This window comes from Acanthopagrus latus, chromosome 18, assembly GCF_904848185.1.
Source record: "Acanthopagrus latus isolate v.2019 chromosome 18, fAcaLat1.1, whole genome shotgun sequence".
Classification (NCBI taxonomy): Eukaryota; Metazoa; Chordata; class Actinopteri; order Spariformes; family Sparidae; genus Acanthopagrus; species Acanthopagrus latus.
In genome coordinates, this window is record NC_051056.1 from 6,896,012 (window position 1) to 6,921,981 (window position 25,970).

At 37.9% G+C, this 25,970-nt stretch overlaps 1 protein-coding gene and 2 long non-coding RNA genes across 6 annotated transcripts in view; 1 reads left to right on the forward strand and 2 right to left on the reverse strand.

Annotated features, from left to right (window-relative positions):
- csnk1a1 (casein kinase 1, alpha 1) overlaps positions 1–15,497 on the reverse strand; it is a 44,649-nt gene extending 29,152 nt beyond the window's left edge. For 2 of the 4 annotated variants that reach the window (XM_037076269.1, XM_037076267.1), the window contains exons 1-4: positions 14,730–15,496; positions 14,352–14,458; positions 6,809–6,935; positions 4,231–4,329 (exon numbers count right to left, since the gene is read on the reverse strand). In XM_037076269.1, coding sequence (XP_036932164.1) covers positions 4,231–4,329; positions 6,809–6,935; positions 14,352–14,458; positions 14,730–14,852 — 456 coding nt within the window. In that variant the 5' untranslated portion in view covers positions 14,853–15,496. Of the gene's footprint in view, positions 1–4,230; positions 4,330–6,808; positions 6,936–14,351; positions 14,459–14,729 lie in introns of all 4 variants that reach the window. The other 2 variants (XM_037076270.1, XM_037076268.1) reach the window with 2 other exon arrangements.
- Positions 15,498–18,350: 2,853 nt separating this feature from the next.
- On the reverse strand, positions 18,351–19,489 carry LOC119008042. Its single transcript, XR_005071313.1, has 3 exons — positions 19,399–19,489; positions 18,993–19,102; positions 18,351–18,758 (listed from the first exon to the last, which is right to left on the reverse strand). It is a non-coding gene; the product is annotated as an uncharacterized LOC119008042 (long non-coding RNA).
- A 108-nt stretch (positions 19,490–19,597) lies between these two features.
- On the forward strand, positions 19,598–25,919 carry LOC119008041. Its single transcript, XR_005071312.1, has 3 exons — positions 19,598–19,972; positions 22,524–22,696; positions 23,767–25,919. It is a non-coding gene; the product is annotated as an uncharacterized LOC119008041 (long non-coding RNA).
- Positions 25,920–25,970: the final 51 nt, after the last annotated feature.

Genomic DNA, 25,970 nt, shown 5'->3' on the forward strand with positions numbered 1-25,970 from the left:
ATTCCCCAAATCATCTTGGACTGGAGTTTTCAGCCTAGTGTTAGCCCAAATGCTGGTGCTAGTGGGTGGGCCTCCAAGTTATTATTTATTCAATCAATATATTTCATCAGTTATTTGATTGTCAATCTATTAATGTCTTTGTCTATCCTATTACTGTCATTAGGATCTCTCTCTCTCTCTCTCTCTCTCTAGAAAATGTGCAAGACACAGCTTATAATGGATTGGTTGGTGGATACGACATGCTGTCAGCTTGTAATTAGTATCCGGACAAAATAATAATCTTAGATCCCTGGCTATACACACATCATTTCTCAATTTCAAAATGATCAGAAGCAATTTCTGACATCATCCACTCAGCCAGATGTCTTAATTAGGCTTGGACCAATACAGCAGGGCTCCATGATCTCGCTCACATCCAACTGCTTAATGATTATATACATTGTTTTCACTATTTAATTCTATTCATTTATTTGTATCTTAATCTAATTCTGGTTATACTCAGGTACATTTTGAGAAGGAAATTATTAAGTCCAGTTGAAATGTGATGAGATTGTTCACCTTTTCATGAAACTTCGTCAGACAGTTTAGGGCCCAAAAACCTTTTCAGATATTCAGACACTTTAGCAGAATATCTTCTGAACCAAACATGATAACAGAGGTGGCACCTCCCCCATTTGATCTGATAGGAAGTGATTACAACAATAACATATACATTATAAGTTGTTCATGTGAACAGTAAATGGTGAATTCAGTGACATGACAAGGAAATAACAGTATCTGAGAAACTCGGTGAGAGGGGGGTGTGACATGCAGCAAAGGTCCTCTAGCTGGGATTCGAACAAGGGTCTGCTGGCTATGTCCACTCGACTATCTGTGTGCCCATCAAAATGAAGTTTGAAGACATTTTGAAGATGGGTGTGGTCTGACCCATGATTACTGAGTACTCATGCAATAAAAAGGTTATGACTCATGTGTCAACATGTTAATGAGCATGGTAGCTGGTGTGTTCCCATCTCAAGATGGTTTCTAGTTTCTCTGTCACAATGTGACTGAAATCACCATAGCCTCTTCCCCTGAACAATGCATCCCTGACTACCAAACATGTGGGTAGAGATCACATTTACTGTGTCAGAAAATGTGTCATTTTTGTGGTGGCTTCATACTGAAAAATTATCAAGGCTCTGAACTGTACAGCTGTACCAAGTTTTGGCTTTTATTAAAAAGATAACCATTTTTTCACATATCACCTGGACTTCTTTAAAGCAGAGGGTCACACAGACCATGGAATTAACACAGGCAAGACCGCATTATTTGAGGCTGTAAACAAACAACAAGCTCAAGTTCAGCATGGCAACCTACTTTGATTAGTATGTTAAACATTGCGCACAACTAAAGGTTAGGCCTGCAGCTACTTGACAGAGGGCTGATCACACACAGAGCGTGAGGACACAAAGCAAGGGAGCATGACAATGTTGTCTGAGGCAATTCTAGAGGAAAATGGATCATAATGGCAAAGCATTAACATCTGGATGGTGTCATTAAATTTTATTACTTTTCTAAATGTGTGTACATTTTCATGTAATTACATTAATTTGTTTTGTAATGTTTTAGTGGGATATGTAATGAAATACTCCTCCCTGAGTATTCAGCTGTAGGTAAAGCAGGCCAACGTCTTTTAACAAACAAAATTGGTCATGGGATCTTTCCCATGACCAATTTTGTTTGTTAAAAGACTAATATATATATATATATATATATATATATATATATATATATATATATATATATATATATATATATATATATATATATATATATATATATATATATATATATATATATATATATATATATATATATATATATATATATATATATATGGTTGGTTTCATATATTTGTATGGTCGAATTTGTGCTCATTTACAGATAGTGTAAAGAAAGACTGAATGACTGTAAACAGATCAGTTATTCTTTTGTAAAGTTGATTTCTTTTTTCCTTTACACAAAAGGGAGAATATAGAACTTAAAAACAAAACAAAAATAATTCACTATTGTCCAGGTTTTCAGCCAAATTGCTACATCAAAACAACAATATCAGCCAAGAATATCCATGTCAGTGCATTCTTAGTATTAAGCTATGGAACCAAGATTAATATTCCATCCTGACACAGCAGTGTTTCCCCTCTATGCATCTAACAGCCACAAGCCTCGGCTGCTGAAAAATGACGGCCGCATCTGAATTATTTATGTTTTTTTTTTTTAATGGGAGAAGAAGAGAGGAAAGGAGAGACGAGTAAAGGAGAAGAGGAGGAGGAGGATATGGAAAGACAGGAGATGAGAAAAGGGTTGTGTTCTATCTACAACAGTAGGCCTTTATGGTTTGGCACAATGGATGCTTCGTATCCAAGTCAATTTACAGGCCTGCAATAGGAGCATATCAACAGAGCAGAGAGGGTGCCCTCTTATAACTTTAAAATCTAATGTTATATTATTTTGCGCTTTCAAACACTGTCAGTAAAGCTATGAAATGGAGGACTCCATCTTGCATCTTAGAAACTGAAGTTGTATTTTTCTCGCTACTGACACTTCAGATCCAGATCAATTTAATCACACAAGTTAAGTATTAAGCATATAAACAAGGAACTTTGCGCTTACCTGAATATGGCAGCTCAACAATTATACAAGCCAGCATCGGGTAAATGATTACATTGAAGCAAGCAATAATGAACACAAATCCTTGATTATCCTTCTCGTAGAAGGGATAAAAACGGGTTTCTCACAGTAATGTCACAGCCATTCAGTCATTTCACAGTAATACACGGGGTAACACAGCTCTGTGAAAGCTGGAAGATCCACGTTGATATAAATAAATGCAACTACTGTTTTCCTTATCCTGAAGGCTGGCCATAGTGTGTGCAAGGGGCACTGTGATACACAACAGCTGTTAATCAAAGTAAATCATCAGATTCCATCAGAAATGGACGATTATTCTAAATAAGTATTCATTAAAGATCATCATAAACCAAGTTGTTTTGTCATTGAAAAGGTCATTAAAATCAAGTCAATTAACCCTGTTTGATAATACACCACTGCAGTGATGCAAGTTAATTCTAGAAAAGGACACTTATGAATGAAAAGGTTCAGCATCGCTAGCAACTAGCTAGCCACACCCAGGTGATCTAACAGTCAAGAAGTTGGTGATAGTTCAAAACCCATAACCACAAGTCCCAGGGGGACATCACCCCCAATCCTGTGAAAAATATAATTTGACTCCACAGTTAATCACTGTAAACACAAGGCAGGCAGGGTAATGGGGTGTTTATTAACAGAGTTACAGAACTACTTTTGGTGTCTCAGGAATTAATTAATTAACAAGATTTTCACCCCTGCAGTCAAAAAGACTTGCTCATCATACCGCATATTTACTTTAGGATGCAATTTGGTAATTTGCAAAATAATAAATAAAAATCCACTAACACCTTCGCTACTGCAAAACTGCACAGGGAACAAGGCCACATCATCTAGTATGCAACTAACCAAATCATTGCAAGCTGTAACCTAAGAAACTTCTGAACCCAATGAAAATATACAATGTGATATTATAGCCAAGAAAAAATTAAAATTAGCTATTTTGAAAAGAATCATGAGACGATACAGTAAAATATTATCTTTGAGGTTTTTTGTAAATAGTATGTGTAACACTTTCCCATAAAAGTTTCAAGACTATCCTTGAAAAGCTTTGGGAAAAAGTTCTGTATTCTGGGTGATTTGGCATAAAACGACCCAAAGGTTAAATTAGCATGACTTTGTAATGTTATGTAACTGTGGACACTTAAAAAACGTCTCTCATAGATTGCACACAATGAAAGTAACACTTCATCATTTAACACTTAAGTTTTCAGAACTCCCGAAAGAGTTGTAGATACTTTGTCATACAGGTTGCCGTCAGTCACAGACAGTTTGACGGTTTGTTTGATGGCTTACAAAAACATTATGCCGACCAATTGCCAATTACAAAGTATTTCTTCTAAAACAGCAGTGATAGTGAGTCATACTATAAAAATGTTGACTAAATCAGTAAATCAGATAGGCATTAGGACTATGAAGTTACATGGCTACTGCCGGGTTAGCAAAAAATAGCACCCTTTGGGATTGTTGTTTTCCAGCAGCTCTATATAGACCTTCAATAATGTAGACCTGCTGTATTTAGAAGTCCTGGACTGGTCTTACCTTATTACAGTGACGGCCGATGCCCATGAGAAAGTTGTCTGGTTTAATATCTCTGTGGATGAAGTTCTTTGTGTGTACATATTCAATTCTGCTGATCATCTGAAGATGAGAAAGAAGACACAGTTAAATATTTCAGAAAATGACTGATGTATTGAAATGTGTTTAATCAAATTGGCAAACGTTCAAATCTATCTAGAAAGGTGGGGGGGGACAGATTAGTTGACATAAATTCAGATGTAGAATAATGCCTTTTTCAAAGAGAGTAATTTTTATGCGTCATTGCAGAAAAAAGACAGGTTTATCTAATTAATTGAAGAGAAGATATAAATTTAGTTGAAAATCTTCAAAAATTGTACAGTCTAACTAAGTTGCTTCAATTGATTTGCCAACAATCGATACTGGCCATTATTCATTCAAAGTAGATTCGCAATGTACCACTAAAATGTAATGGCATACCAGAAGGCCTTGAGTTAGGGACAACAGAAAATATACTTAGGTCTAATACACTATCACAATGATAAACTTAACAGACTATTAGTGTGCCTTCTCATGCTGTTATCATATTTATCTCTCTCTCCACAGTGCTGTGGCAGTACTGGTTATAAAGGCATTCTCGCCATTCACTGTGAGAACTGTAAGAAAATATGAAGTTTTTGAAAGAATCCGTGGTAGTAGTCCATCTCTCCCTTCAGTTGCAAATTGTTTTTTTGGCAGGATCATGCAAATATGCGGCTGTGATTAAACTGCACTGCATATCCATTTTGAAATCATCAGCTGACTTGACTGTTTGCAGTCAATGAGCAGTTAACCCTACCCCACAAAACTGAGCTAAAAAAACAAATCAGGACGGAGAATTTCTGTTCAAGGGAACATGAAACAGTGTACTGCAGTTTAACGGGACAACACAAAAGTACTTCGGTTGAGTAGACAGAATTTTCCCAAATTCTGTGATCACAGAATTTTCCCAAATTCAGCGTATCCTAAATTCTGTGATACTAAATTCTGTATCCTTTTTATATTCTCTTAATAACTCCTCCATGCCCACTGGTGGCTGGGACCCTTATGCAGAAGTTGATTGGCACAAACCACTAGGGGGCACCAGCAATGCAGGAAGCTGAAGGCTGATAACCGAATGCACGGATTTGTATTAACTTTAGTGTGTATGGGAAAGGGTCATATCCCAGTGGATTCCTAAAGTTTGGTAATGACCGATCAAAATGGCGGACAACAACAAATCTAAATTAGGTGCAATTCCTCATTAAAACTTAACATAATCATTAAAAAAAAGAAAATCTCATGTACATCATTGCAGAATGGCTCAAATGACATTGTGTAACCTTGTTAATTTCTTGTGATTTTTTTTTTTACTTTTCATGTAGTGCTATTCCTGGCTTCTTTTTTTTTTTTTTTTAATACTGTTGGGGTGTCCCCAGGTATCTGAATGTGCACTTTGCCTGAAGTTTCATGACCCCCCTCACTATGCATTGTGCAAATGAGTCATCTTTTGACACCTCTCAAACCCTCCCTGTGCCCCAATTTGTCATTTCTAATGTCAACCTGACTCAAACTAACTAGTATGGTCAGACAAACTCATAGGCAATGTGTGCAATAACAACTTTATAGAGGCAGATACAGATTAATACTATGGGTGAAAGTAAAAAAATGTAACCGTTTAAAATGAAGGTAATAAAAATGCATGTGAAATTAAAAACTGATCTAAAATGATCAAGGGATTTGACTAAATTGAGGCAGATTAAAAGGAAAAGTTGTGATTTGATGAAAACACAACCATGTTTTATCTTTTACCCTGTCTGACATCAATTATTTAGCATTCTCAAAACAAAAAATGGCATTCATCATTGAAGGAAGGTATCCTTACTGGTCTAAGTACACAATAATGCAAGTGATTAAAATGCTTGCAAATCTATAATGAAAGGATAGAGTTGTATTTAAACTGAAAAGTAGAGTGATAAACTATCACTTGATTTAATTAACAATTCGATCATTGTACAAATTCAAATACTCCAATATCACAAAATCTCTATTTATAAACACTGAAAGTCCCCAAAAGCTCAGCATTCAGTGACCTGAAATGCTGTTTATATGTGTATGGAAGACTAAAGTACTTCTAAAAAGCTTTACTTAATGCAATATCCATGTACATGTACAGGGCTTAAGCCATCTTGTATCCAGCCATTTTAATTAGTCAAATATAGAATATTTGCATATCCATATATTCTTAGTTTCAAGGATTTTAGTGTGGTTTGCTTTTTTCTGCAAAAACCACATCAGACACAGTATAGAATATTTATGCATGTCTTAATACATGTGTGGCAGGGATGTTGCTATTCTCCTTTGACAAGTCAAAATGCCTGGTTGAAAAAGCATATTCACCAGACTTGCATGTCTTGTACTGTGGGAGGGATCTCAAGTAGCCACAGAAATCCCAAGCAGAGATCATACTTGCCCCCAAGACAAGAGCAGGCTTGGTGAAAGCAGCACCACCCCATTCCTTGTATTTAAAGTTGTCTGCTTCAGAAGATTTTATAAAAAACGTGGGCGTGTGAGTGTTAGCTACCTGGTCTGCCAGCATAAGGACTGTCTTCATCGTGAAACGGCGAGAGCAGAAGTTGAACAGATCCTCCAGACTGGGTCCAAGCAGGTCCATGACTAGGACATTGTAGTCCTTTTCTTGGCCATACCACCTGGTGAAAAAAAAAAAAAAAAAGATTAAATCACAGCAAGTTATCTGAACCCAGTTCAAAAGGCTGAACTCTGATCTGACACTGCTCTGGCTTCCTTTGGAAAGGACTGACATAACATAAAGGGATTTGTGTTGCCAGGGTCGTTGTTACAGATACACAAGTCTGACAAAATACAGTAGGCAAATTACACACACAAATAAAATTTAGGGTTTGTAATTATGTATCTGTGTCAGAGGTGAGGAAAAATAAAGATCCAGCAGAACCGGACTCGGTGGTGGACGACTATCTGCCTAGACCGACTGGGTTGTGAGAGAGAAAGAAAGAGACAGATACCCCCTTTCCACTGGTCAAAAATCAAACTTTAACCTGTTAACATTGAGCTTTTGTTTGCAGTGGGAATCTGTACACTCAGCATTTACACAGGGTCAACTGACTCTGCAGTGGATGCAGGTTTTTATCATCTCAACTTGGCTTTGATCTCAACATAAGATCTGGGTGAAGACCCTGAATTCCGCCACGCAAAGTGATGACGCCTTATCCATATCCAGTGGTGGGACGTAAATCCTGTCAGGTACCCAGGTGAAATCCTCAAAGCGATTGTCAGACCACACACAGATGCAGTGGGCCCTGGGTTCCTCCTGGTTTAGGACAATGCCAGGCCCCATGTAGCCCAAGTTTACAGGCAGTTCCTGGATGACTAAGGCATTGGTGTGACTGACCCTCTCATTCCCCTGACCTTAATCGAAGTGAGCACCTATGGGATGTTATGAATCACCACAGACCAGGAGCTCACTTATCCCCCATGAGACAATCCACTGACTCATCACGAACATGCCCAGACGTTGTCTGAAATGCATACAGGACTGTGAGGGCCTTACACACTACTGAGTCACATAACGAGTTGCCATGATAAAATTTCTGCAAGTTGGATCAATCTGTGATTTATTTTTTACTTTGATTTCATGTGTAATTTTCAGTCCAACTCTCAAAGAGTTGGTGATTTTAGTGTTCCATTGAACTTTCTAACATAATTTTGTTCTCAACAAATTATACATCATACATCAGTGAAGGTTTTCAACTTGAATAATTCTTTCATCAAGAACTGATGCGTGAGTAAGGCGTTCCCACTCGTTTTTGAGCAGTGTAGTTTTCCTGAGTTGGCAGGGTGAATGAGTGTTCATTAGCAGAGTTACAGCAATGCTTGTGGCTTTGCCCTCAATACCTGCTTTTCAGGTCACCTCCACCACCCGGAACATTTGAATTTTCAGACGATTTTAGAAAAACTGGCTTGTCACACCTTATATGTACTTAATTACTTGATAGGGGTGTGAATCTTCTTTTGAAAATTTGTTGTTAATTTAATGAATAGAAAGGAGGGCATTATTTTCAATCTTTTGCTCCAGTATAATGAGTGCCAAACACTGACGACTTTACTATGTTGAAATGCAATATGAAACAAATGCATAACGCATTTATTTTAATCATTTGACATAGCCCTAAATGAAAATCACACTGCCTCAGTGTTTTACGTTGTAGAAGAAATTGTTTACTGTACAGACTGTAATGCAAACTGGAGCATGGCAATTACTAAAACAATTCAAATCAACTGATTAATTTGAAAAAATACATGCCTGTAGATGGATAACAAAATATCAAAATATTGTTGAGTGTGCTTAAGTTTGAGCATATGACTGATGTTCCCATTGTCCAAAGAGCATTAGCTTTGAGAACACAAAAAAAATCACCTAAAAACTACTTGACATCTTTGCTAGTGAGAACGGTCTCTTTCCAAAAGTTATTGTAAACTTCTGGGCGTATGCAAGGTTTTATAAATATCAATATTGCTTGGTGAACAGAGAATAAGTGTTCAAACATAGTAAATATCTTACATTTTAAATCTTTGTAAAGATTAAAAGCTGATGCAATGTGGAAAACTGGAACCTCACTCATACACAAACTAAAACACTTTTTGTTTCAAGTTCTATAAGTTACAAGTTCTATAACACTCGAGGCCCAAGTTCTTTTAAACCGTTCACATTGTATTTCACCGCTGGGGCCTTGTTTCTTGAACTGTACCAAAAGAGTTGAGTCAGCGTGGAGAAAACAGTGAAAGAATGGGGAAAAGACAGATAATGAAAGGTGGTGACTGTATAAAGGTAGGCCAGGTTGTAGTCAGAGTGGAGGAGGGGCAGCAGGATTAGCAGGTTTGACAGGCTCCAACAAGATGTTGCTGTTGCAAGTACCAAGTCTCAATGAATAGTCCCTGCTTGCATTACATGTTTGCCAATTTGCTTTTGAAAGTGTTTTAACACAGATTAGTTCCAAAATGTGTTATGTGGGCCAATGTGCTCACCAAATTTCAACTGTTTAGATTTTGTTCTTAAGTAAATGTTTTTAACAGTGCCACATTAGTCATAGTGGTCGTAGTTTCACAACCCAGTGCACAATTCACTTTTTGAAATTGGTTACTACATGACCCGTGAAAACAGAAAACTACCACAAACTACAACATGCAGAATACAGTGTGTCGCCCTAGACCAATTAACACTCACACTAATGGGTGACATGGGGTGATTTGGGTGGTGCTTGGTTTTAGCTCAGACTCCATTTTGAAAAAGCAAAGTAATGCCTCTGACTGTTAACAAACAATATCTTATTATAGTTAAAACTAAACACTAATGTATATTTTCAAAAACATTTTAGGGAGAAGATAATGAGCAGGATCATGGTTCATGCACCACAACTTTTAGCAATGGAAAGGCAAAAATAACGCTATAGTGTAATGAACTGAACCTGATCCGGGCTGCTTAGTGGAAACAGCTATTATCCTTGACAGCAGATATCTGATAAAGCAGTATACCATTTGTCAAGAAGGTGTATGTATTCAGAAATTTAGATTTCAAACAAAGTCACTGTGCCTTAGAACTCCCACAACCATGGGGTACTTTTTTGTTTGTTTTCTTAAAAAGCATTTCCCCCAGTTTCCACCTGTTGTTATCTAAACATTTATCTGCCAACCGTTTATAATCATATGGACATGTTTAATAATGTGTTGTGTTTGAGATCATGACCCTGCCACGCGCGTTTTTGCTCAAAATTATAAATTACATCATCACCATCAAAAAACAGCGGTCGTGACTGACTGTCTCAGTGGATGCTGCTTCCCGGAGGGAAGTTCACTGAGGTCTCAGTCAGGAGGGCTTACAGTCCCTGTGATTTCTTTTAAATACAAGTTGCAAGAGACAGTAACTACAAAAACAATAGTGGATGACAACACATGGTGAGCTTAGGTTTTTTGCTCCGAATCACCACCATTCAACTTTGTGAGCTTCCTGTGTCTGCTGCCAGAAAGGAATCAGACAGGCTGACAGACACTTTTCCATGTATGGATGCAGCGTTTTTTTTCTTTCCTCATACTAGTTATCACATTACTGTTTGGTCCTGTAACGTTGCATTTGGGACATTTCTCCATTTTTTGGTTGAGTGAAGGATCTGTTTAGCTAGACTGTGAACACCATCCGACTGTGCACCCCCGCGCCTCTGGCTTTTCCTTTCACACAGACGGCGTCTCGCCTCTGCTGCAGCTCTGATCCCACATCAGAGCCTCAGCGAAACTGTCCCTCCTCTTGGCATATGAAGCTTTCACATAGACAGCCAGGTGAAGTATCGGTGCATGATTTCTGTTCTGAAAGGGCAGTGTGGATCGGGCTATTGTATATATGGCCGTGCCAGATATAGAACAGGGAAGGAAAAGAAACACTAGGGCTCGAAAGAGCAAGGATTTCAGTTACATTTGTTACTAAAATTAGACGTATGCAAACTGTGATATTATGAGCATGTGCATCAGTAAATATTTGATGTGGGAATCAGGATACAATATGCGATACATGGCCCACTATACCAGTTCTATCATGATACATCAATTCTGTGATAATTGAAATACTGCAAGACAATCATAAAACAATACATCATAATATACATCTAACTGAAGAATACAAAATGCCTGGTATTGTGCAGCATTTCTCTCATCATGGTTTACAAAATTTGACAAATGAAATACTCATCAATAACTGCAGCAAATCTTGGCATAGTGCCTCTTTCACAAATACACCGACTATGACTTGTAATTGTCCATATGTGCCATCACAGAAACTGAAAAAAGTCCAAACTGTTAGAACAGTTCTGCAGTAGAACAAGTTTTTCAGCCTGTAGATTAAGTTTACAAAAAAAACTACAGAACTATACAGAACTTTGAAGACAAATTAAGGTAAAAAATAAAATACACAATTCTTCATAAAAGTCACAAAAAAAATTATTAATTTTGGTGCTTTGCAAAAATAACCAACTTGTGTATGTAAACCTTGTAGACCTATAGCGGTTTATCTGTTCCGATACAGACAAAAACAAGTTTGTCATGCTTTAAAAAGTTAAATGTAGACCTGGAACTTTTATCAGCTTGCTTTACCTAAACCTGAGAACATTTCAGTGCTTTGAAGTGTATTATTTATACCTGAGGACATTTTAATTCATCCTTAAATATGCATGGTCTTCTTCAGGAACAGCAACTGATCTGCATTCTCAGAGGTGAGTACACGTCTCTGAGCAGTGATTTGCACCATTGTGCATCACGCTGGTTTGCAGCACGTAGGAGTGCATTTCCCACTTGTTATCAATAAAGTGAGAAGTGACTGTCACGCAAGACTCTGTGGCCCATGAAGTCCATCCACCGCAGGTTAGCACGATTATATATGCAGACTGGAGTGCATCCTCCATCTTTCCTCTCATCTCATTATTGAAGAGCTGGAATTGCCATTTTCTGGGAAATATTTTCTGTTTGGTATTTCATACTTTGGTTTCAGGTTTATAGCATTTGGCTAAAAGCTACATTTCTGCCCATGCTGTACATGCGGAGGTCCTTCATTATCCTTCATTACTTCATTATACTGGCAGCCCTCTGGAACAAGAAAGGAAGCTTCGCTTTAGTTACAGCATTTACCACTGCAGGCTGACTGAGGACGTTAGCATTACCTGCCGTCTCAATAAGGGGGCTAGGGTGGTGTTGCAGGTGGCTTTGCATGTTCATGCCTTTGCCTGTGTATTAAACTACTTTTACTATACAGTTCTTGCATATCGACAGACTCAAGATCTATTTTGTTTGTCTCAATAAACATGGCTGGGCAATCTCTTAATTTCATGTTCTTAACACTGCAGTCTGCCATTATCCCATTGTAAATGTCCTCTTTTTCTGCAAATCAACTTCTGTTCATGTTTCCCTTATTCATGTCATAAGCACCACAGCGGGAAGCCTTAAAGTAGTGACACTGGAAAGTTGAAGTGACAGGGAAATCTGTACACATCTTGTACAAGGAAGTACGACAATTTATTGCTGCCCTGCAGCGTCATCGGCTAAGTGAGCTAACAACTAACCGAGCAAATCGCTTTCAGTGGAGCTTAACACATAATGTGATAGACAGTCTAAGTTCAGAGGAACAGGAAACTGTTTAATGTGACAATGCTACAAGTGTACAAAATTAAATATGCCCAAGTAACTTGACTGAACTTCACTATCAGTCATTCTACATGTATTGGGTTAACAGAATTAAGTCTTGCAGTTGACAGACAGCGCCATATCCATTTAAAATCTGTTGCCAGTATATGATCTTCTGCTTTCTGCTGTTTTGTTTTTCTGACGCATTCATGATGGTGAATTGGACATACAAGGGGGAAAACATAATGTCAAACAACCCTAGAGTAATCAATTTGATAGTTTCTCTTCTCCACTGCTTTCAGATGTTATTCAGAACTGTGTTATTCCCAGAGACAAGATATTGTGAGACACTACTGAGAATGCCATGAAACCTGCTTAACAGGTTGAGATCAAGTTTTAGTTGGGCGATTAGTACACAGGTGAGGTACGCAGTACACAAAGAAGAATGCAAAGTCCGTAGTTTCCATCTTTCAGATAAATCAAAAGGGTTTATAGGACTTTGAGAAAACAAAGTCACTTAGTAACATGACTATTTTCCTAGACTACATGATACGCATGAGGCGCCAAAATGGCTTATTTCAGATTTTCACAAATATGCACCACTGTTAATGATGACCCACTTATAACTCAAATCCCCAACATGTTATTTATAGTTGTTGGGATAAATAGATTTCTTCTGTTGATTTAACAGAATAGGTAAAAAAAATATGAGGTTATAAATCACGCACACAAACTGAACCATGATAATAATGACCAATGTAAAAACTGCTGTACTGATGTAGTTATATGCATCTCCGGTCACCTTGATGCAAAATATTAAAAAGTAATGAGTCATAAATTTAACTTTATGCTGCAAACAATGAAATAACTGGTGGATCAAATGCCGAGACAAAAAACACAGTAATGAAATATTACATCTCCATAACCTTGGTCTAAGAGTGAAAATTATTTAGAGGTAAACACACAGCTGGCTAAGCTTTAGTGTCCCTCACTCAAAATATGGGTCTACATGGATAGAAAAATGTACTATCCTTTTTTTTTCTAACCCCACTTCCATTGACTGCATATTAATGCTCATTAGCTGTGGATCTTTCCCTCTTGTAACTATGTTACAACACCTTATCAATATGATTTTTTATAATTTATCAATTTAGTGGTCAGCATTAGTCTTCCTTACAATCAACAAGCACACCATCTAATCATTTTTAACCAATTAACAAATAAATAAATGCCTCTGGCTCCCAATGACTCAGTGAATTTTATATGCCAACTCATACTATTAACAGGAGTAAATGGTATATATTCTACAACTACCATACACAGTGTGGGAATGAGGCTCAATTTGTGCCGTTCCAATGACACCATGTTTTCTATTGGGATAAACCCTAATCTAAACATTTACTTGAACAACACAAAAAATGTCCGAGCCGTTGCGGGGTAAATAAAGACCACGTAAGGACTGAAATCACGCGGTGAAGACACGCTTGTGTCGTGGAGCTTGGATTGTTGTTTTCGCTTCTGTGCTCTGCCGCCATTTTCTAACAGAGTAGAGGAGGACATATTGGGAGCTCCACACAACAAAAGAGGAGCGGCCATTTCCAACCACATAGTTGCTTTTCCTCACCCCTGGCAGCTGTTATTCACGACAAAAGTGAACATTTGGAATCTAATCAGGGCTGCTACCAAGCAACTTCATATATAGAGTTAAAACAGACTGAGGCTTAGAGAGTTTGCGCAAAATATATTGCTCCGAAGTAACCTCGGGCAGATTAACAGGCCTAATGCCAACAAGGTAGCTTCCACTTCCACGGCAGTTGTATTTTTCCCAGAACAAAGTTTAACACACCAACATCGACAAACATTAAAACATTTCTTCCTTTTGACACTTTGTCGGACATTCAGGATTTAAAAGCCAGAATTCCCCTTACCTAATGTGTGGAATCCCGACACCACCTTGTAGGATTTTGTACAGCTTGCTTTCGTATAACAACTGCGGATGTCTGGCTTTCTGTGATTCCAGTTTTACAGCTACCTCCTGAAAATGACAGAAACACAAGAAACATAAATGTGCTGCTCTGTTTCTACTGCGCCAGTTGACAAATTTCCTGCCACACTCGATACACTGAACCATACTTACTAATGCATCGAGGCAAGTTTAACCAAAACAAATTAACATCGTGTTGGCCTTTTACACTTCACTTGCAGATTACAAGGCTATGTTTAAATCTGCTTCGAATACTTTTGACTTGGCTACCAACTTCCCTGCTAGAAGACAGGCGTATGTAGACGTTGAATCAGTGACTTACCTCTCCATTTGTAATGTTGATGGCCAGATATATGTCACCGAAAGATCCTGATCCAATTTTTCTGACAAGCTTGTATTTTCCACCGACTATGAATTCGGCCTTGGAGCCACTGCTGCTCGCCATAATGTCCTAAATGACAATCTCCTCCCGATTCTCTTCAGAAATTTCTGTGTGGCAGCCCGGGTGACAGCAGAACACAGAGTCCTGTACGTCCAGTCGATGTTGATATGGGTATTTATGGACTAATCGTATATCCAAAGAATGGTATTAACAACAACGCAACAAGCAAGTTCTATATATATATATATTTTAAGATTTCTCCTGGCGCTATTCGCTTGATTCATAGGCCACCAGCTAGAATGAATCTTTGTTAAAATAAAACCTCTTCACTGAATAGCGTGTCAGTATCAACGTATATACATCCACAACCAAATCCGAAAAAGCTTACGGCCTTCGGTAACCACCCAGCTACTTCGAAGTAGCAGCTAACTTACTTAACGCTAAATCTAATGTCGGCTAACGTTAGCATCAAGCTAACGTTGTCAAAAGGACCGCCGCGGAAGAAAAAAAATGCGCGGACCTCCTCGGTGATGAGGGGCAAAAAATGCCTGTTTGATCGCAGTTCCGTTGGTATCCTTACTCTTCGACCTTTTAAGTCCTTTAAAACGTTTTTTGCTAACTTGAAGGGCCGCAACCGTCTGTACAAAGCGCAGCCCACTCACTCCGCCATCTTGTCTTCTCTACCCTTTATTCTCTCAGCTGGTTTCCGTTGGAGGCGATTAGCTAAGGTCAGACATCTCATGACCCCTTCAGGTACTATCGGAAATAACACAATCAACTCATTTCATACACTGTATTTCCGCCGCAACAAAACGACACCTAGTTGTGACAGGAGACGGTCTTTGATGTGATGCCCGCAATGTACCCTGTACAATGAACCAAGTTAATTGTTAGTATAAAATAAATAAATAAATAATGGTTGATTTATTCACATGATGGTTATTTAATCTATCCATTGGGTGCACTTTGTTACTAGCAGTTGCGCGTGGTTTTGCCTAGGATTTCTAATGACAAATATAAACAGAGCAACCATCAAGACAATTAAAACTGGAGAGGTTTTATTAAGGATCCTGCTTTCGACCTGAGTTCCCGTGAATGCAACTACAGGTGTTTTTATTGGTGAATGCTGAATGCTGAAGGCTGTATTATTAGTATTAGCAGTAGTAATAGAAGTAGTAGTAGTATTTTACAAAATTATTAGTAGCAGTAGTAGTATTTAACAAGATCCATGTGCAAAAATCAAGGAGGCGCAGACGCATACAAAATACGAAATGAAGAAAGAAAAAGCAGCTAAAAGAGATCAGTGATTAAAATATAGAAGTGCATAACAAATAAAACATAAATAAACAGCTTGGCCTTTTTAATATATATAATATTCCACTATAATGCTAACAATTTTTATTGCATTACCTTTTTCATTACTTCACTTTGACATAAAAAAACAAAAACAAAAAACAAATGTGATAAAAGAGCTAAAGCTGAAAAAAATCCATGGGTTAAGCCAGTCTTGTATATCCAGCCATAAAGCCTTTGGATGCATACATACCTAAAAGAAATGATCAGTGGTTTCAGTATCATCGCAAAATGCACATTTATCAGTTGCAATTGGAAATTGCAGTTGTAACAATGGATACACACCATTTAAGATCATAATATAGATTTCTTTAGTGGGATAATACGGAAATCAAATATTTTTGTTCTTAGTGTGTGAATGGTTCTGTTTCTGGTTCACACCCTCCAAATAAAAGTTGGGGAAGACAATAGGTGATGTATCACGACAGGCTTGAGTTGCAATAATTTCTACAACTCTTTCACATTTTTCTGTGATGGAGTGAGCAGAGGACACACAATTCTGTCACAAAAACATTCATGAAGTCTGGTTCAATAATGGCAATGTGACCAAATCTGCCTGATAAAAAATATACATACAGTGACTTGAGTGATCAATTAAGGCGATGGGTCACATGTTCTTTGTAGCATGGCCTCTTAACTTTTCCTGATTCATTCTGATTGATAACTGCTGGTGGCTTTTGTCGGCCGACCCATTACACTCCACAAACACTACAATGGAAAAGTTTAAGGAGCTCAGCGTTGATCTGAAAGAGCACATTATTGATTTGAACAAGTCAGGAAAGTCACTCGGAGACATTTCAAATCAATTACAATTCTGACAAGATCAACTGTGCAAACAACTATTTGTATACGTATCACTGCCGACAATAGGAAGAAAACACAAACCATTGCGTGCTGCTGAGAGAAAACTGATTCAGGATGGTCAAGAGTCAAATAAAAACACCAAAAAGCAAGTGTGCAATGAATAAGAAGCTGCTGGAAGTCAAGTGACAGTGATACACAGGTGTATACAAGTGTATGTAAACTTATGACGACACCTGTAAGGAAGTCACCAACGAAGTGCCTCTTCCATCCAGTCATTGTCAAACAGTGATTTGTGTTTGATAGTTATATATCTATCATTCCATATCGGAGTATTATATGGGATGAAATTGTGATTGTAAAGGTGTTTCCAATAGAAAAGGGTATGCTGGTAATAAAGGGACAATTTGTGAGACTTTCAAGTGAAACCACAGTAAATCAAGTAAAAATGCAATGCCTTCCAAATTCTTATTAATATGATACCAAATGTTATTGTTTTTTATGAATGATTTAGGATTAAGTTTATATTTATAAATTCAAAACAATAGCTTGTTAGCCTCCATCTTTAAATTCTTTTATCATCTCCACTCCCTTTATATAGTTGGTATTCTTTTTTCAAATATGATAAAATATACCTGATTTATCTTTTAATAGCTCTATTTGGCTTAGCCAATGAGTATGCTGGATAGATACTTATTAAGATGCTTTCCATTTTAGTCAGCCTTTAGTCAGTTTTCAACCTAATAAACTAACGTGTCTCAGTGCCCATGCATTAAGTCTAGATCGGCCATGGTGAATTACCTTCCAGCATTATGAGGAATAAGATATAAGATATGGTTGAAAGAGTCAGCATCATCGGTAAAAAAGGATGAGAAATACAGTTTTCTATAGGACACAATTTCCTTGGCAATAAGGGCTGGATATGTATTAACTTGGTTGTGAATTAATAAGGCTTTGATTGAGTTTTTGTCCTGCCTTTTCTTTTCTAATTGGCAGAGATATGCCCTGAATGTCCATTTTGCCCTGGATTTTTCCCTGGATCTTATGTAGCTTATGTAGCTTTCTTAAGATAGATTTCATCAAGTTTAGCTTGCAGATTTTGTAATTTTTGTTTCCCATTGTCAGTAAATAATGTTGAATTGCAACAGGTGTTTGTATCATTAATTTTGTAAATTTAGACTTTCTGATATTTGTTAATTTTATTGAGTGATTTTCCAAATGTTATTCTAAGTGTACTCTAATGTTAGCGTATTCACTGAATATAAATTTCATGAATTCCCATTAAGAAACATAGGATGTCACAGGTTTATCAAGCATCATATCAGATATGATGGCTTTATTTCCATTATTAAATGTTTTCCATTTTAATAAAATACAATTAAATTTCCTGTGCTTCTGTGGCAACCACCAGGGGGATTACAAGTCAACTTAATAATAGAATGATCAGTCGGAAGAGATGCTGACATACAACAGTCAGAAACATAATTCAACACAGAGAAGGAAATAATTGTCTGGCCCACACCTAATACCTTCACAAGAACCATATTCCCATGTGCTGTATGTGGGTCCATTGTATTTGTCGTAGGCCAGATCTGGGCCGCAACAATTTTGCTACATGGGGATCATCAAATATTGGAAACTCCAAAAGTGAATGGGGAACTAGTTTAGGTATTTGCAGCATTAAGTATTGTTTTGCGCCAAAGGCATACAGCTGTCTTCCTGGGTCGCTCCAGCAAGTATCAAAGTGATGGGGAACAAATATGTCTGGTGTCAGGTCTAATGCTCTGCCACAGGATGGCGATGTTGGAAAGCATTCTGAAAAGGAAAAAAGGGTTATTACACACGCACTACCAAAGGGTGGAAAATGTTACTTTTGAATTGTCAGAAGACAAATAATTTGAGATGTGAACAAGCTAACAAGTCAATGGAAAGGCTGAAAGACCTTATGAAAGTAAAGGAAAGTGCAAATCAGGCACAATCTAACTTGAATTAATGAAATAAGCCCGATGATGAAGCCAAAGAAAAACCCTGAGTCACTTTTGAATTCACCATTTGATTTTGATTCCACCTGATGGAGTGAAACAAAGACTACATTCTGTACTTCTTCACACAGAAGAATGATGATGATCCTTTGCAGTATGAAGTTTTCATCATGATATCTGAGAGAGGAGTGGAAAGACAGGTAAATGATTACAGTGACTGCTTGCATTTTCTCGAGCAACGCGCAAGAGGGCATCCAAAACAATTTGTCTGCAGCTGCCAACACTTGCCTCCACTCAAGGGTTACCAGAGAACAAAAGGTAATGAACATTAGATTGCCAGTGCATATCTGGACAAAGCATTTGCCCAGTCCCACTGTTCCTTAGAGGTTGTTGCAGTGCAAAGGAGTATTTTATCTTTATGGAGGAAATGAATGTTCCAGGAGCAGCACGGACACCGAGCAAGATTTCCTGACCTGGTAGATTTCACAAAGAGACATGTGAAGATACTGTCAGACCCACTTCTTGGACACATCCTGGATGCTTAGCCAGTTTCAACTGTTCAAGGCTTTACCTTTACAGCAAGAGAAAAGTTCAGACTGAAGGGAAGCAGTTTTGCAACAAATTTAACACATGTGGAAAACAGTTAATAGGTTCCTACCACAAATTCTTAAAACCATGACCACAAGAAATGAAGTTCATGTTTGTCCTGCAATAAAACTGGCCACACATCAAGAGGAAAATGCACAGAGAAAAAAAAAAATAGACTTCTTAAAGGAAAAAGGAGCCTGTTTTGGATGCTCGAAAACAGAGCACATGAGTAAAGACTGCGAAAGGGGTGTACCGGTAACTTGTGGTGTGTGCAATCAGAGTCATTCTGAAATACCTCATGTTGGACAAAAGAACAAAGAAAAGAAACCAGAACATACAGAACAAAGTAATGCTGTTCTCTCACCTCATATATATGGGCTTATTTGGGCCGGAGATGAAAACAGCTCCTCCATTCTACCAGGACAAGTAAAGAGCTACAACGGACTCAGTGTTGCAAGGGTATGTATTTTTGGATTATGGGGCTTATGGAAGTTTATGTTCCTTTTGCACAGAAAGGTTGATTAGAAGGTGAACATGATAGAATGAAAAATATAAATTCTTCTGACTACTATGAATCAAGTGAAGTTTGAGACTAGACATGATACCTCAGATATGGCAATATCTAGTCTGGACAAAGACTATTTTATTCAACTGTCCAAGTTTTCCACACAGAAGACAGTGCCTGTTTCCCTGCACAACATACCCAGACTAGAATGCCCAATGAATGCCTTGCTCAATGGTCCTCCGTGAAGGACATCAAGATCCATGAAATAGGGTCTAGCACTGACCCTGCTCATTGGAACAAATGCCTCTAAGGTACTGGAACCTTGGGAGCTTATCAACGGCAAAGGGAATGGACCATACTCTGTGAGAACCATACTGTGTTGGGTTATCATGGTGAGTACACAGTTTTTCTGACAAAAATGATTAAAAGCAGTGCAAAAATGTTGCCAGTGGACTAGTTTAATCAAAATGAGGGAAAACGTCAGCAGCATTAAGGCAGGAAGGAAGTGAACCACTCTTTTTACTCTAGGACACCTAAACCGACTTCATCCTTTCCACCACCTGCTCTCTGTCATAGTTCACCGGGAACCTGAAACTTTCCCATACTGCTGATTTGAAACACGGCTGGCCTTCTGTCAATTGAGCTCACCATTCAGATCATCACACTAATGTCATGTGTGCACATAAGCCAGTCCATGCTCCCTGCCCTATACATACGTTTGTATTTCTGATTTTTGGAGCCAGTTGAGCAGAAGCTTTGAACATTCAAATGAGACACCTATTTTTCATTATTCTATTAATTTTGTACATTTTGTGATTGAAAGAATAAAGTGATCATACAGCAAAACTGTTTGCCGTCCACTTCAAAGATATTAAAGGACAGGACTGGATATAATGTAGGACACATGCAGCAGCTGAAATAATGCAGAGTACTAACTGCAAAATATATCTGATCTTTATTTTAACCCATCCATGAATCAAGTTTATCACAGTCCATTTTCCAAGTGTAGGTCCAAATAATATCAACTATAACTTTAGTCACGTAAACATCTGAACTGATCACACTTAAACTGTATGTGACTTTTTACACGTGGATGAGGCTCAGATCACAGGTAGGCCTATATCCATGGACCATATCCATACCCATGTGTTGGGCGGTCCAGGTCACAAAAATTAACACTGTGATTAATATCAGATGGGCTGCTGGTAGGTGAAATAAAACATGTTGTTAATGAGGAAAACATCACGTTACCTGCACTATAAGAAACGGTACAATTGCGTCTCTTTGTTAGTACAGCTGCACGCAATTACGCACGCGGCACATCAGTTTAACTTGACTGATTATTTATATCTCTCGACAAGTGGGGGAAACTTTTCATACAGAGACTCCTCATTGGCTTTGGCTTAGTAGTATCATGTGAGATGATTTAGAAGGCATGCAATTGGTCTAAAAGTTTCCTTAGGGGCCACTAAACCAGTTGCATAAAGGCTGAAAAAGCTGCACCAGTTCATAAAAAACAACTCTTTTAAAACATCATAATTCTCAATCATTTATTGGTTACAGGTCCAGGTCCAGAAAGGATGGTGTCTTGGTCCAAACACGGACTGCAAACCACCTATTAGTGACCACTGCCTTACAGTAAGACAGTCAAGGCAGAGACTCAGTCAGGAGGGCTGCTTCTATTCACAAGTCAAACCTACACAAGTTGATACAGGTTCTAAAAAAGAAGGTGTAGCTGGATAAAGATAAAAGAGACCGTACTGCTATGTCATGGGTGGTTGTAGGATCAGACCTTCAGGCGTGCTCAGCTCCCACATGTTAAATTCTATAGTGGATGAAATGTTGTTTCCTCAGCTAAACAATTGTTTTGCACTATAACAATCTTCCCTATCTGCCCACTGTCTCATCCGGTTCTTCCTTTTCTCTTTCTCTCCATCCTCCTACCTCCCTCACTCCACAGTGACAGCAGCCTTAAATGAATAGTTTATGAATCAAACAAATGTAAGACGAGTTTGTGGCCATTAAAAAACGTGCTTAACAACCAGAGCATTTCTCATATAAAGAGGAAGGATCAATATCAATTTATTACATTTGTTTGATTGAAAAATGGGTTGGTGTGGGTAAGGCAGTCAGGTTACATCATAACCTGACTCTCACCTGAGCCTGGCTGTTTTGCAGAGAAATTAATGTTGTATATGGATCTGTAGAATAACAGGTTATAATGATAACAGGTAACATGCTGCTGAATGCAGTGGGTTTTAATAACAAACAGCCATAACTAAAAGGGTTAGTTATTTTTATTTTATTTTAGAGCGAGGATTTAAAAACAGGAATTTCTCATTTGCTTGTGAGCTAATGGATACTATGAGCTAAGAGGGATTTATAGGATAGTAGCTGGTTTTTGAGACTGTGTGGGTCATTCCTTCACAACACACTCAACATTTCTTTCTTTCTTTCTTTCTTTCTTTCTTTTTGGCTTTTTGTATGGCTTTATTGATACGACAGCTTCAGAGATGACAGGGTGAGACACGCAGCAAAGGGCCACAGGCCGGGACTCAAACCTGGGGCCCCAGCAGCGAGGACGAAGCCATCTGTTTCCAAGATGTCAGGGAAGAAGCAAAAAGACCTGCTTTGATTCTGGGCAGAGGAAGGTCAGCCACCACCTGCCAGCTTGCCAGGTCAGACAAGTCAGAGGAAACAGTGTAGGAGACTGAATTTGATAGGGCAGTTTCCTATAGTTATAGTTAGTTATTTCTTGTTTTATCAAATGTTGCTATTCTTTTAATCTCTATTTATGTTGGCCCATCGTGACCAATATATCAAATTGGAGGAAAGTGGCTCTTAAATTGCAAAAATAATTGGACAGGGAGGAGGGGCTGCCTGAATACAGACAGAGTTATGACATCACAACAGTCTAATCTTTTATTTTTATTTTTATATATATACTTTATTTTTTTCTCCTTTTTATAACACAAACATGAGGTCATGTACATACATTCAGTCACACTGAATACTCAACACACTTAAATACTCGCCACAGGATGATACACTTTCGTTCACAGCTGCGTTTACAACAATTTCAGACGTCACACTCTGCATTGGCCAAATATGTAACACATTTAGTAATCTTTCCCTTTTTCCTTCTGTAATCTCAAAATGAAAATTAAATGTTTCATACTGTATATGTCATTAATTAGATTTTTCCATTGGTTCAGGGTGGGAGGTTCTCTAAGAAGCCAGCATCTAGTTTTTGCATTTTTACTTGCTGCCATGAGGATTTTTAATAATTATCTGTCCCTGTTATGCAGATCCTTTGATATATTCCCCAAATGAAATGAAAGACAAGTAAAGTCAATGTCAAATCCCAGAATCCTCTTTATTGTAGCCTGTACTTGAGTCCAGAATGGCTGTAAGGCAGGCCATTCCTCTGGGGAGATTACAATATCCAACTCTCTTCCCCATTTTTGTTTTATATAATCTGTTGCGTGGATCTTGATCAATCAAATACTTGAATACAGATTCCCAATAATACATTGGTTGGACTCTGAGTTGTATGCTCTCATATTGTTCTTCCATACTCATCACCTCATTTTGATAATAATGTTGGATTTGCGTGTATCTATACAAATCTTGTGTTCTTAAACCATACTTTTCAGACAGATTGGAAGTCCATTAATTTCCCATGCTTTACTAGTGAAGAGTGTGATGTAATTCCATACCTTATCCACTGCCTATATTTTAAATCCAGGGATGCTGGGTTAAAGTCTGGATCATATGCTGGCCACCTCAATATTTTTTATTTCTTTTTGGATCTGAAATGTCTTCACAAAGTCTAGCCACATGTTCAATGAAAAACACACCCACTGGCTCCGGAAATCAAGTAAGTCCTTAATCACAGAGGGGCAGCTGGCTGGCAGTTGGCTTCATATTCAGGGTTACACCAAAGAATTAATGGTCTTAATTGGGCTGCTAAATAAAAATCCCTCATTTTTTTACATTATGTCTGCTAGCCTGGCAAAAACGACAAATGCGTATGAACATTCTTTCTAGTCACCAATTTACAGATATTATTTCATGCAGAGTGAAGACAGAGAGGGAGACAGCATGAGGAGGCCACCAGGACAGGGAGAGTAGCTGGCATACCGGTGAAAGCAAATATTGATGGTTAAGAACAAATATTGGTCACAACAGTCTAATTCTACTGTTTTAATTTAAAATGAGACATTACTCTTAATCTGGCTTCAAACATTCACATTTTTTTCATCAGCGACTGAAGGTCCCTTCCCCCCAGGTCTCTCTCCAAACCTTCAGTGAAACTTGGCAGCCCTGTGATGTGTGCCAGTGGTAAACAGAAAGAGGATAGTAAAATTACAAAATACAGTAAAGACCTGAGTGCAAATAAGTTAGATAAATGAAATATTTCATAATATTTTCATCAGGGGAATGGAGTAAATAATAAAGAAAATTCTAATCATGATTGATGATTATTGTTTTATATACATATTTGTACATATATGTGCTATTAACGTTTCCCTGTGAGTCTCTTGATGAAATAGTTCCATGCCTTAAGTCGGAAATAAGTCATTACCAAATGCAGGTAATCATAATGATCCACGGTGGTTTTAATGCCTGAACAAGAAACAAGCCTGAGACACTGTGATTGACAAAAAAGGGAAAGAGGTCTTACAACTCTCCAGAAGACTCTGTCAAGGTGAGTCTCAATGTCATTGTGTGACAGTTGGCAGCCCTGTTTCAAATCGTAATACTGACAATAATCCCCCTTTTTTATGAAATGTATCAGTAACCTAATTACTTCTTTCTTCTGTAATTGTCTGTATTTTAAAATATTTTTGAATCCTAACTGTGTAGTACAGTTCTATGTATTTCATTACTCCCCAAGCCAGGTTGTATGCCATCTACTGGCAACAGGAAGTAAGTATTGTGTGATAAACATTATTCAGTTAACGCAAAATTTACAGGAACAGAGAGCCACAGAGTGGACAAAACAAGTGCCATTCAACTCCTTCACACAGTGTACAATCTTTATCAAAAATGTATATGTATGACAGGCAACTGGTACATTGACTGCTTCTTTAATAACTTTACACCCCTTAGTGTAAAGGACACTAAGTAACTCTATCAACTCTCTAAACATCTCTAAACACACTCTAAACATTTTCAAATTCAAAGATTTTCAAACTTTTAGGATGATGTCATATGTAATGAAAAACCATTGCATTACATTCGAAACAAATCAAAATCAGTCAAACTGGACTGTTTTGACAGTCATGTGTCCAGGAGCCAGTCCCCCTGACGCACAGGGGGTGAGATCGTCCATTCATTCATTTAAGGTAAAAAAAAAATAAAAATAAAAAAGTCATATAATGTTAGTATAATATACTTATTGGAATTGAGATAACTGTCCATGTTAAAGGTAGATGTGCTTTAAAGTATTTTTTAATTTATAGGATAGTACTTTCGATTGATGTACATTTTGCCCTATGAAGATTAGGCTGTCCTGCTATTGGGTAGTCTGAGTTGGCAGGTAGATTGTAGACTATAATTATGGTTGAAGGAAGGTCCATCATTCATACATATTTCTTTTTAAAAATTATTTTAATCTGGTCATGTCCATGGAAAAGAACTTTTTCTTTTACTTACTACTCCTTGCCTCATTGGATGTTGAACCAAAGGGGTGGTGTTAACCTACAGCAGTGCTACAGGACAGTGAATGTGAACAACACAAGTCAGGACCATCATCATTCGGAGGACCAGAACGAACACAGTCTTATTACATGATGCACTATACAACTCTGTATAAAGATGGAAATTGATAAAGTCCACTACATTGGAAACCGCAGGAGTAAAGCTTACTGAATGTAAAACAGTAGCACCACCCAGAGGAGCTTCAACAGTAAAATGCTGCCCCAACACTGATGCATGTATTAACAA